The 12,533-nt window shown below is 44.0% G+C and overlaps 1 protein-coding gene across 9 annotated transcripts in view; it reads right to left on the bottom strand.

Annotated features, from left to right (window-relative positions):
• The window catches only part of ELMO1 (engulfment and cell motility 1), an 803,227-nt gene that overhangs the window by 476,745 nt on the left and 313,949 nt on the right, over positions 1-12,533 (bottom strand). For all 9 annotated transcript variants that reach the window (XM_067042328.1, XM_067042327.1, XM_067042330.1 and 6 more), the window contains one exon: positions 6,842-6,991. In XM_067042328.1, coding sequence (XP_066898429.1) covers positions 6,842-6,919 — 78 coding nt within the window. In that variant the 5' untranslated portion in view covers positions 6,920-6,991. The remainder of the gene's footprint in view (positions 1-6,841; positions 6,992-12,533) is intronic.

Genomic DNA, 12,533 nt, shown 5'->3' with positions numbered 1-12,533 from the left:
ACACTTGGGGCCATAAATAACATATCTAATGAACCCCATTCTACATGAAATAACTTCCCAAAAGTTGGTAATACCTATCAGACTCCCTTCCTTCAGGTTCACACATGAGCAGTTTTACCAACCATTTGCTTGTATTCTGTAGGCAGCTGAAGGTTTATAGAGGAAAACAATGCATCCATTAAACAGAGAGATGAACTGATGACCAGTTAGTAGGACAAGCTGGTGACCAGAGCTGGTATTATTCAGAGAGAAGTTACACTTAAAGCCATGAAAGAACATGGAATCTGAGCCAACGAGTGTCACCGGTGAACAAGTAGACCAGAGGGCTAAGCACTGAGGTCGTGACTGATTTAGAAAGAAGGAGAAAGACACGGAACCATGCAGGAAACCCACAAAGACTAATCAGACAAGGAGGGAGAATCTCAGAACTGAAGCTTAATGAAGGGAGGGGGGTAGTTTCAAGAAGATACGAACGAGCAGCTTTGCCGAGTGACACCAAGACAGAGTGAAGACCACACCACTCGATTTAGCAAACGGGAGGGCATAGGTGCCATCAAAGACAGCAACACCAGAGGGAGGGAAATTGTTATTCATCCTAAGATTAAGTAGATTCCAAGCAACATGGATGATATATACTGACAGCACTTAGATCGGCTTGGAATGGAAAGACAGAAAAGAAATTATACTCCAGCAAGAGAGTTACTAGGTCAAGAGGAGGATTTTCCAAGGTAGGTATAGAAGAGCTTCCTGTTGAAAGCAGAGGAGAAAAGAACAAATGAAGGGGATTTTGATGGGCAAAGCCTCAGGTAAGGGGAGAGGACAAGTCAAAACACAGGTGGAGCAAAAGAGATGGGGGTTGGGACAGGCTGAATGCCGTAAGAAGAGAGTGGGGACACGTCTTCCCTCCTCTGCTGGCAGTGGAAAAGCAAGACAGCATGACAGGAGACAAAGGCATCGAGTGGTCTGTGGAGGTGTGCAAACACATAGCAGAGAACTTCTGAGGCACGGATAGGAACGGTGGCTTTCTGGCTTCAGTGTACTCCTCGTAAAGAAAGGCATGTGGGGGAAGGACAGAGGCAGGAGAGACTGGAGGACCAAAGAGCATGTGCAAGGAACAGAGGGGCTGCTTCCCAGAATATTGGTGGGTGGCCAAGAGATGGGAGAAAATATTGTGGAGGAGTACTAGGGAGCCAGTGAATATTCCATAGCATGAATTGGCTGCATGTCCAGTTAGCATGCTCCTTTATTACTAGCTGATGCCTCCCTCCCACTTGCCCTTTAATTATTTTTCCTTCTAGACATTTACAAAGCTAGGCAGAGAAAGGAGAAAGGTGGGAAACTGTGCACGATGGAAGGGCAAGTAAATACAAAAATGAGAGCATCTAATTTTCTAATTTCATGAGGACTTGCTTAAACTAGCAGCAATAATGCCTTTACTGAGTAATTACTCTGAGCTGACAGTGTCCTATATTCTTTTTATATATTTTCTTTAATCTTCACAACCATCACAGAAGTGGGAAATTATTATCTCGACTTGACCAGGCCAAGATACCAAGGCTCATAGAGGCTAACTGGGTTCTCACAGAAAGGGGGGCTCCAGGGCCCACACCCAGATTTAAATGTCCCAGAGCCCATACTGTGTCTGTTAGGACAAACTGCCTCTCAGCATTATGCCTCATGTCAAAAGCGCTAGGGGTTCGACACTCTTGACTAAGAAATACGCTGTTCAAAAAATATTAGGTTAACAGGAAGAGTGGATGGGGAGCCTTTTTGGCTCTGTGTATCCAGACAATCATCACCTATAGCCTCAAGGGGCTCTTGAGGTTGAAAGCCAACAACAGACAGTGAAGGCAGGAGCAGAGGCTGCCGCCCGTGAACAAAGGAGCTAGCTGACAGCTCTTTCGAGAGCCTCATATGACACAGCAAACTCCAGTTGAGAGAAGCTCCTCGGGGCTTTTCCTGTGGAGTGGAAACACAGAATTGTCTCCTCAAAATTCAGAAGGAAGATAAACCAATCCACTCCAAGCAGACATCCCCTTGAACCTCATGGGCACCGGCTGAGCAGAACTGATCCCACTCAGGAAGCCCCCTCTCCTGGTTATTCATTAATTAAATAATCTCTTCTTAAGGAAGGTTGTTCACCAGGCACTAGAGAAACAGTACTCAAAAATGGAGTAACTCGGGCTCATGGCTGTTTCTCACGAGCCCCTGCATGATGCAATGTGGGAGGCCCTGCTTTGGACTCACCTAATGCTCGTCACAAACCAGATTAAGGACCCATCCCTGGTCAGCAGAATCACAGTCTCTGCAGCTGGGCTGGGCATGTGCGTTTCTCACCAGCTCCTGGGGTGACTCTTGGGCACACACAGGGTTGAGGACCACTGGCTTAAGTTGCTTGACAAGGACAACACAGTGTGACAAGTGGAGGGGTACTGGAGGTTTGGGGAGAAGATGGGGCAGCCATGCCTGACCCAACTTCCAGAAATTCCTTTTAGTGAAATGGTAGCTAAGAGCAAACAAGCAAAGGTAATGTGCAATGGGAGAGGAACAGGTGGTGTGACCTTTATTGAACACGGTAGAAGATTAGGAGAAAACCCCAGTAATAATCACTGCTCAAGTCTTCCTTGTTTGTGCAAATACATTTCCAATTCTTGTACCAACTTCCAACTCGATCAAGAAACAGGACCTCCCTGGTGGCCCAGTGGTAAAGAATCTGCCTTCCAAAGCAGGGGACGCAGGTTTGATCCCTGGTCAGGGAACTAAGATCCCACGTGCTGCAGGGCAACTAAACCCGCGCACCACAACTACTGAGCTCACGTGCCTCAACTAGAGAGCCTGTGCGCCGCAAACTACAGAGCCCATGCGCCACAAACTACAGAGCCCATGTGCCACAAACTACAGAGCCCATGCGCCCTGGAGCCCGTGTGCCACAACTACAGAGCCCACGCACTCTGGAACCCGTGTGCCACAACTAGAGAGAAAAAACCCACATGCCACAACTGGAGAGAAGCCCGCGCGCCGCAATGAAAGATCCCACATGCCTCAATGAAGACCCTGCGTGCTGCAACTAAGACCCGATGCAGCCAAAAATAAATTAAATAAATAAATAATAAATCTTAAAAAGAAAAAAGAAACAGCACCTGATACCAACACTGCCACTCTCCAACTTCAGCGGCTGCAGGGCAAAAAGGGACTGGGTCTCTAACTCTTTGTGGAGGTCACCATACGGCATTTTTAGCCAATGGTGTAAAAGTTCAGTCTTCAAAGTACAGGAGGCCTGGGTTTGTGTCCTGGTCTCACTGACTAGGAAATCATCTAATTTCTATGGACCGCAATATTATCATGTATAAATCTAGAACCATCACCAAGAAGGAGACAAGGAAACTTCATGTGCCTCTTGATATGATGCCCTGAAGAGGACACAACTTCATCTCTCTTGCCTGTCTGCCAAAAATGCAAAACCTGAATCTGATTGGAAGGAAACATCGGAGAAACCCAAACTGAAGGACATTCCACGAAACAGCTGTCCTGTACTCTACAAAACTATCAAGGTCACAAAAGATGAAGAAAGACTAAGGAACCATTCTAGATCCATGAAAAGCAGAGAGACATGGCAATAAATGTAATACACGATCCTGGAGGGATGTCAGACTGGGAGGAAAATACCTATCAAGGACCTTATTGGGATACTTGATGAAATCTGAATATGGGCTTTGGGCTTTGAATTAGAAGATAATGTTGAACTAATGTTCAATTTTCTGGTTTCTTTAAAGAGACTGTGGTTATGTAAGAGAATGATTTTGTTCTTAAGAAGGACACATTGGGGCTTCCCTGGTGGCGCAGTGGTTGAGAATCCGCCTGCCAATGCAGGGAACACGGGTTCGAGCCCTGGTCTGGGAGGATCCCACATGCCGCAGAGCGGCTGGGCCCGTGAGCCATGGCCACTGAGCGTGCACGTCCGGAGTCTGTGCTCCGCAACGGGAGAGGCCACAACAGTGAGAGGCCCGCGTACCACAAAAAAAAGAAGGACACATTGAGTATTTAGGGGTAAAGGGAGATGGTGCTGCTAAGTCACCCTCAAATAGTTCAAAAGGGGATCGGTATACTAGAGAGAGAAAAAACAATAAAGCAAACGAAGCAAAATATTAATAATTAGTGAATCTAGATAAAAGGTAGACAGGAATTCCTTTGTACTATTCTTGTCATTTCTGTGTGTGAAATTGTACTGAAGTAAATAAAGTTACTCTTCAAAACTATCAGGCCATGAAAAACAAGGGAAAGACTTAGAAATTGTCAAAGACTGAAGAAGACAAAGGAAACATGATGACTATTAGAATGCAGTTGGTATTCCTGCACTGGATCCTGTAACAGAAGGACATTAGTGGAAAAACTGATGAAATCCTAATAAATCTTGTAGTTCAGTTACTAGTAACCTACCGTAGTTTTGGCAAATGTAACGCAGTTATATTAAGATGTTAACATCAGGAGAAAGTGAGTGAAGGGTATACAAAAACCCTCTATACAATCTTCATAATTCGTCTATAAATTTAAACTTGTTCCAAAATAAAAAGAATATTAAAAAAAAATTATTAAGACACACATACAGCAAAGGCCATCCCCAAAGGCAGGAACAAGATACTGACTCCACAGGCCCCTAAGAGTATATGTCAAGAGCTACTGCCTTAAGGAAGAGGTTTCTAAACATCCTGGGCCATGGCAGAAGCAAAAGGAAATAGTCTACCTAAACCACTGACTTAGAATCTTTGGGGCTGGGGCCCCAGAGAACATTTGAAAAAGGGCCCCAGGTGGTTCTGATGTGGCCTTGGGCTTGGGTACCTGGTATCCAGCTCAGCATTTCTCAGACTTAACTTATAAGTAAATCCCCTGGGGATCTTGTTAAAATGCACATCTGGGTCAGAAGGTCTGGGTAGGGTCTGAGCCTCTGCATATCTACTGAGCTCTCAGGGCATATCTACTGAGCTCTCAGGGCATATCTACTGAGCTCTCAGGGCATATCTACTGAGCTCTCAGGGCATATCTACTGAGCTCTCAGGTGACGCTCAAGCAACTGGTCCTCAGCCCCACCTATGGAGAAGGCAAAACAACAAGACAGAAGGGGCCTGGGTCCATGTCACTAGAGCGTCATGCCAGCCCAGGACTGCCACGTGGACTTGAGAGGTCAACTTCTATCTCTTTGAAACCGTTGTCCTCTTGGGTTGTGGACAAACCTAATCTTAACAACATTTAGTCTTCACCAAGTAGTCCAGCCATATTTTAAAGTAACATTCAACACACATCCTCCCTCAAACAGCATGTGAAAAAAAGGTAAACAACTATTGTCTGACACAAATGTGTATAAAATTACTGGGCGGGCTTCTCTACTTTCATGGGTTGCTTCTGAAGTCAACAAAATCTGCCTCAGAGAACAGTTGAAATGACTATGACATGCTGGTCAGATGACACCTTTTTTGAAAACAAACCTAAAAATGTACCCTTTCTTACATTCATGCTCAAACTCAACTAATTCTTATTTGACCTTTATAATTTATTCTAATGAATCCTTTGGATCCACACAATGCCATGTAAATCTTGCAGTGGTCTTCAATCAGATAATAAAATCTGACCAGAAAAAAAGTATAGATCATAAAATAGTATCAGAAAAGTATAGATCATAAAATAATATCAAGAACATAAAAAGTGGAGTTGCCATGGTACCCTAATTTTGAAAATGTAGAAAGCCATCTAGAATCCTATACTATATGCTTCATGAAACCCTTAAGCATACACTAGGCCTCAATTTTTTTTTCCTTTAAATCATTTACATTGACAAAAACCACCTTCCTGAGATAGCCTGTAATCAATAGTAAATGAGAGTTACATCATAAGACTGTCAGTACACAAACTAAACGATGCCTCTATAGGTAAAACCATTTAAAAAATCTTCTTGATATTTTTTCATTCAGTAAAAATGTACTGAGTATTTATTACATACCAGATCATATACTAGACCCAGAGTGCATTTTACAATAATAATAAAATTACAACTGGCTAGGATCCAAGACCCACCCCCCCTCTACACTAATTTCATGACCAAACTATTTTTTCTTTGTATACAGCAGGTTCTTATTAGTCATCCATTTTATACACATCAGTGTATACCTGTCAATCCCAATCGCCCAATTCATCACACCACCCCCACCTCCCCGCCACTTCCCCCGCTTGGTGTCCATACGTTTGTTCTCTACATCTGTGTCTCAATTTCTGCCCTGCAAACCAGTTCATCTGTACCATTTTTCTAGGTTCCACATATATGCGTTAATATACGATATTTGTTTTTCTCTTTCTGATTTACTTCACTCTGTATGACAGTCTCTAGATCCATCCACGCATGACCAAACTATTAATATGACAAAGTAGCAACATACTTGTTGGCTGCTTATGCAAAAAACAGAGAGAAGAGTGATTCTAAAAATTAAGATTTGTGTTGTCTATGATAAAACAATCAGCACATAGTCATGAGTCTCTGCAAGGCAGAGCTGGGACAGCCTCCTCTGTGTCAACTGCCCAGAGTCTAGTCCTCTTGTCCCTCCTGCCTCCTTCACAGCTTCAGACACAAACCCTGTATTGACACACTCCAAGTAGATGTTGGATGAGTATAAAAACCCCATCCATCGCCACGGCATGCGGTACAGAAATCAAACTACGCTGCAACTATTATCGCACCAATTTTTCAACACAGCCAGAGAGAGTACAGGAGAAAAAAGAGCTATCTGAAGTCTGTGTAAATTCAGAATAGAAGGGAAACTAAAATAACCCCTAAACGACTGCCAGTATTACTAACCTGGTCGATTTCCATGAGCTTGGGGTAGGCGCCCGGCCATTCTATGGCCACCTTGACGATGTCTGCAGGTGGCGGCATTGCAAATCCCCGGAATGTCCAAAGCTGGTGGAAGTGGGATCCTACAGTGTAGATGGCCGCACGTGTCTATACCTAATGAGGAATGACAAAAAGAGAAAGAGAAGTCGCTCAGTGCAGATGCAGGGCGAATTTTGTTTTATCACTTCCTGTTTTCACTGGTGGTTTTGGTACAAGAAACGGCTCTGGGTGCAGAAGACACAGGGTGCCAACTGCACCATTCATGGGTGGCTCCAGAGGAGAGAAGGCAAAGGAGGGGAAGGTGCCAATGCCCTGGAGTTGGAGACAAGGCCCCAGAGAGGCAACAGCCTCCCAAGTCCTCAGTGGGAAGCAAGGCATCCCTTACTGCCTGCTTCTACTCTGAATGGTGCCCAGGGTCTGAATGAACCTGGCTCACTCAGCCCAGAAGTGCATGCAAACTCCTCGTGCTCAGCAGCCTCCGGAAGGACAGATTGCCCAGGAAGTCATGGCCAGGAAGCAGCATATCTTTAAAGTGTTTTCTGTGTGTCACAAATAGAGCTCCTCCGCACTACAGCAACCAGGATATCATAGGAAGGCGCAATGCCCCAAGGTTCACACACATGCACACACACTCCCTCCCCAAGGCCAGTTCACAAGATGAGAAGAAAATTAATTGTAGCGGCTAGTACAGCATTCAGAACAGACCTTGAATTCTCACTGGAATGGATAGTGTTGCTTACACAAAGGAAGTAAGATTATCCTCTGCTGCCCCTCTCTCCCAGACTCACTCGTTTCTTTTAGGATAACTTTTTTAACTTAATATTTTGGGGGGCTTCCCTGGTGGCGCAGTGGTTGAGAGTCCGCCTGCCAATGCAGGGGACACGGGTTCAAGCCCTGGTCCGGGAAGATCCCACATGCCGCGGAGCAACTAAGCCCATGCACCACAACTACTGAGCCTGCACTCTAGAGCCTGAGTTCGCTGCAACTAGAGAAAGCCTGAGTGCAGCAACAAAGACCCAACGCAGCCAAAAGCAAATAAATAAAATAAATTAATTAAAACAAATAAATAAATAAAAACTTAATATTTTTGAACAGGTAAAACACTCATGTGATTCAAAACTTGAACATGTGTGCATGTGCATGTAAAGACAGTGTAGAATCTCCCTCCTCCCGAAATGATACACCCACCCAATATCCACTTCTATCCCCACCCCTCCACTTAGCCACCGTTACTAGTTTCTTATGTATCGCTCCAGAACTTATTCAGGTATGTAAGTCAAATGCAAAAGCATATTATATTTCCCACTTTCTTTAAATAAAAGGCAGCATTCTATACCCTGGTCTTTTTTCATTTCATGTATCTTCTAAATCCTTCTATATTAATACAAATTTTGTATCCTGGTTCCTTCTACAGCTGCATAGTTGTTCTTTGTATGGAAGTATCTTTTTTTTAATGTTTTATTTGATTTCTTTTTTTATGTTTATCAGCCTTTTATTTTTTTTTTTTTACATCTTTACTGGAGTATAATTGCTTTACAATGTTATGTTAGTTTCTGCTCTACAACAAAGTGAATCAGCTGTACGTATACATATATCCCCATATCCCCGCCCTCTTGTGTCTCCCCCCCCACACCCTCCCTATCCTGCCCCTCTAGGTCATCACAAAGCATCAAGCTGATCTCCCTGTGCTATGCAGCAACTTCCCAGTATCTTATCTGAAGAACCAGTCCCCTGTCGTGGGCCACTGGGTGATCTCTCACCTTTGGCTGTTATAAACAAGCCTCTGGTGGAAAACCTTATGCATACATCATTTTGCTCATGTGCAAGTATATTTTTACAGTTGATTCACAGAAGTAAAATTGTTGGGTCAAAGAGCATAGGCAGTTTTAGATTTTGATAGCCATCTCCAAATATATCTCCATAGTGAGAGTTGTACCAATCTATACTCCCTTTAGCAATGGATGAGGCTTGCCTCTTTACACACAGACTCACCAACAGATTGAACTTTTGCATACCTGATGAATTGAAAAAAAATGTATCTCAATGTACTTTCTTTTTATTTTATTTTATTTATTTTTGCCTGCATTGGGTCTTCATTGCTGCGTGTGGGCTTTCTCTAGTTGCAGCGAGCCGGGGCTACTCTTCATTACAGTGCGTGGGTTTCTCATTGTGGTGGCTTCTCTTGCTGCGGAGCATGGGCTCTAGGTGCACGGGCTCAGTAGTTGTGGCTTGAGGGCTCTAGAGCACAGGCTCAGTAGTTATGGCGCACGGGCTTAGTTGCTCCACAGCACGTGGGATCTTCCCAGACCAGGGCTCAAACCTGTGTCCCCCACATTGGCAGGCAGATTCTTAACCACTGCACCACCAGGGAAGTCCTCAATGTACTTTCAATGTCTATTTCTCTTATTGTGAGAGAGGATGAATATAAAGATGCAAAGTCCCATGTCTACTTTTCTGTGAACTGTCCAAATACTTTGCCTTTTTTCTACTGGGCTCTTAGTCTTTTTCCAGAAATTGATCTCTGTATGAAGATGCTAATCAAACATGTGCCTTTGGTTCTTTATCAAACCAGAGTGGGCCTTGTCAGTTATTATCCCTGATCTCAGTGGCCATTGGATGTGACTAAGATGATAGAGATAGCAGAGTTCATAATGGCAGCCTCATGGCAGTTAATAATAACAACACCAGCAGTTATATGAATAACTAACTTCACCAGAGCTGACAAGTAAAGGAAATGACCCAAAACAGAACTGCTGTCCCTTTGGCCAAGGATGATGAAGACAGCCTGGTGTGAAGATAATGAGTGCTAACCAGCAGAAGCAAATCTTCAAAGCAGTGGTTCAACAGCTCGGTCAACAAATAATTATTGAGCTCTACTCTGTACCAGCCCTGTTCTCAGTGCTGGGGATACAGCAGCAAATCTACACGTTAGGTGGCATCAAGGGACATGGACAGAAATGAATCAGGGAAGGAGAATCTGAAGCATGTGAGTTTATCTTTGTGGGAGGGGCAGGACTGCAGTCTTAAATAGGGAAACCAGGGAAAGCTTCAGTGAGACACAGCATCTGAGTGAAGACCTATGAGAAGTGAGGAGATGAGCCATGTGGACACCTGAAGGAATCATGTCACAGGCCAAGGGAACATGTCGACTGAAAAAAAAAATGCACAACCTAAAAGTTGAGAGTTATGTTTTATTCACTGGACATTCTTAGGACTTCAAGCCCTGAAGCAGCATCTTAAATAACCCTGAGCAAACTGCTCTGAAGAGGAAGGGGGGAGCAAGGATATATAGGAGTTTTTGCAACAACACCAGGAAGTCAGAACAAAGATTACTGTTAATAAAAGAAAACTAGATATCTCAAGTTAAAGAATTTAATGCTTTTCTATGTATGGGAAGATGCAAGAGTCTGGGCTCACTGAAATCATTCCTTTGATATGCACCTCAGCTATCTGGAGCCAGTAGTGTTTCCTCATCCAGAGTTTCCTCAAGCTGTATCATCGGGGTTGGCTGTAGTCTGATGACTGCTAGATGGTAAGTGTCCTTTGTTTCCTTCCTGAGTGCCTCCAGGGCTCACAATCAGGGTGGCTGTCATGTGGTAGCTAGATCCTTTGTTTACCAATATGGTAGGCAATATTCTATTTCTCAAACAGCAAGTGCAAAGGCCCTGTGGCAGGAGCATGCCTTGTATGTTCCAGAAACAGGTGAGTGGCCAAAGCCAAGTAAGAGCTAGAGTAATAAGAGAATCAGTTCCAGCAGCTGTTGGATCATAACTTGGTAAGTTCATTGACTGTACTCTTGTCCCCCCTAGACACTCCTACCCTAACTCTTGGTCGTGATTTCTAAAGAAGAAAGTTCATGTCCATGTACATCTATTCAGAGTATAAACTGGTACAACTTTCCAGAGGTACTTTTGGCAGACTGTACCAAAAGCCTTAAAATTTTGTGTTCCCTTTGAGTGATTTTACTTTTCTAGGATGTTTCCTCAAGAAATAATTATTAATTTAACCATAACAATGCCAACTGCTGTTTTGGTTGTAATTCCCCAAACTTGAAAACAATTTAATATTCAACAACAGGGACTTGCTACATAAATTATGGATCTCATAGGTACAAATACAAGCAGACAATCTGCACTGGGACAGACTTCTTCATAGTCTCTACACTCTTTTAATTCACTTGAGAATTCCAAGGACAGTGTATTTTACCTGTACCAAGTCACTTCAATTCAAGATATAGATTCAATTACACTTCCTAGAGTAAGAGTTAAGAAAACAGGTTCTAATGTGAAAACAGACTCAGTATAAATATCAGGTAACACTATTCAAAACAAAGAACACATAATCTTGGTGGTTAAGAGAGTAGATAATAGAAATAAAAATGCATTTTGAGCACCTTCCTCCCAACTCTACACAAAATAGTCTAGAATTACACTGAAAGAGGTCATCTGGCCTTCCAGGAATCAAAGGCCAAGCGTGCTTTTTTCCTTTTTAACTGATATTTATTTCTCAAAGACTCTTCAGACAAAACCTGTTGAACAGGTGAGAACAGAATAATGCAGTTCTCCCTGTGTCTCTGTGGAGAACAACATAAGAGCAGTGTACAAAGCAGCCATTGAGAGCAAAGAGGCGAGGGTGCATCCCTTGGGAACTCACTTAACCAGCCAAATTAGACCTCATCAGTTTTCCCCACGTTAACAAATGGCACAGACAGGGTGCAGCCAGGCTCCCATGGGTAGAGTCAGGTGCACAATTGCAGAATGAATAATCTGATCCACATCGTTATCCTCAGAAGTCCACTTTTTTTTTTTTTTTTTGGCGGTACGTGGGCCTCTCACTGCTGTGGCCTCTCCCGTTGCAGAGCACAGACTCCAGACGCGCAGGCTCAGCGGCCATAGCTCACGGGCCCAGCCGCTCTGCGGCATGTGGGATCTTCCCGGACCGGGGCACGAACCCGTGTCCCCTGCGTCGGCAGGCGGACTCTCAACCACTGCGCTACCAGGGAAGCCCCCAGAAGTCCACATTTTATCCTCTTGAATTTATATTTCCAAGAGGGAACAGTTAGCTCTGAGGCTTCTATATATAGTCACTGTTGCTACTGATGTAATTCAGAAAAGGAAGTTGCTAGCTCAGGTTTTCTTGCCCTTGGCACTGTTAAGTGTTTGGGGCCATAGTCCTTTGCTGTGGGGCTGTCCTGTACATTGTAAGATGGTTCGCAGCATCCCTGGCCTCTACCTACTAGAGGTCAATACTCCTCTTTAGCTGTGACAGTCAGAAATGTCTCCAGACATTGCCAAAAGTCCTCTGCGGGGCAAAATCATCCTCCAGTTAAGTTGTGAGCTACCAAGTTCTCTGGGCAGATTACTAATGATCAGGGAAACCCATGGCTGAACTTCACACAAGACAAATAGTCTCATCAGACTCTCCAAGAAACATCAACACGCAGGCCCAGTGCTTGGTCAGGCATAACTGAGATGGAAATGCATTTCTAAATTTCAGTCAACAAATGCAATCTCCTAGAGCCTTTGCTTCCCCAGGCACATCACTCATGGCACTTGAGTCTTCTGGTCAGCCTCCCCCTACCACAGCTGGAGCACTCTTATGGCAGGGTGCACACCCTGAACACAGTTACATCACCAGGGCACACAAGCATCTCATT

This window comes from Kogia breviceps, chromosome 9 (genome assembly GCF_026419965.1).
Source record: "Kogia breviceps isolate mKogBre1 chromosome 9, mKogBre1 haplotype 1, whole genome shotgun sequence".
Lineage (NCBI taxonomy): Eukaryota > Metazoa > Chordata > Mammalia > Artiodactyla > Physeteridae > Kogia > Kogia breviceps.
Note: the sequence above shows the minus strand (reverse complement) of the source record. Positions and strands in the feature narration are given on the sequence as shown.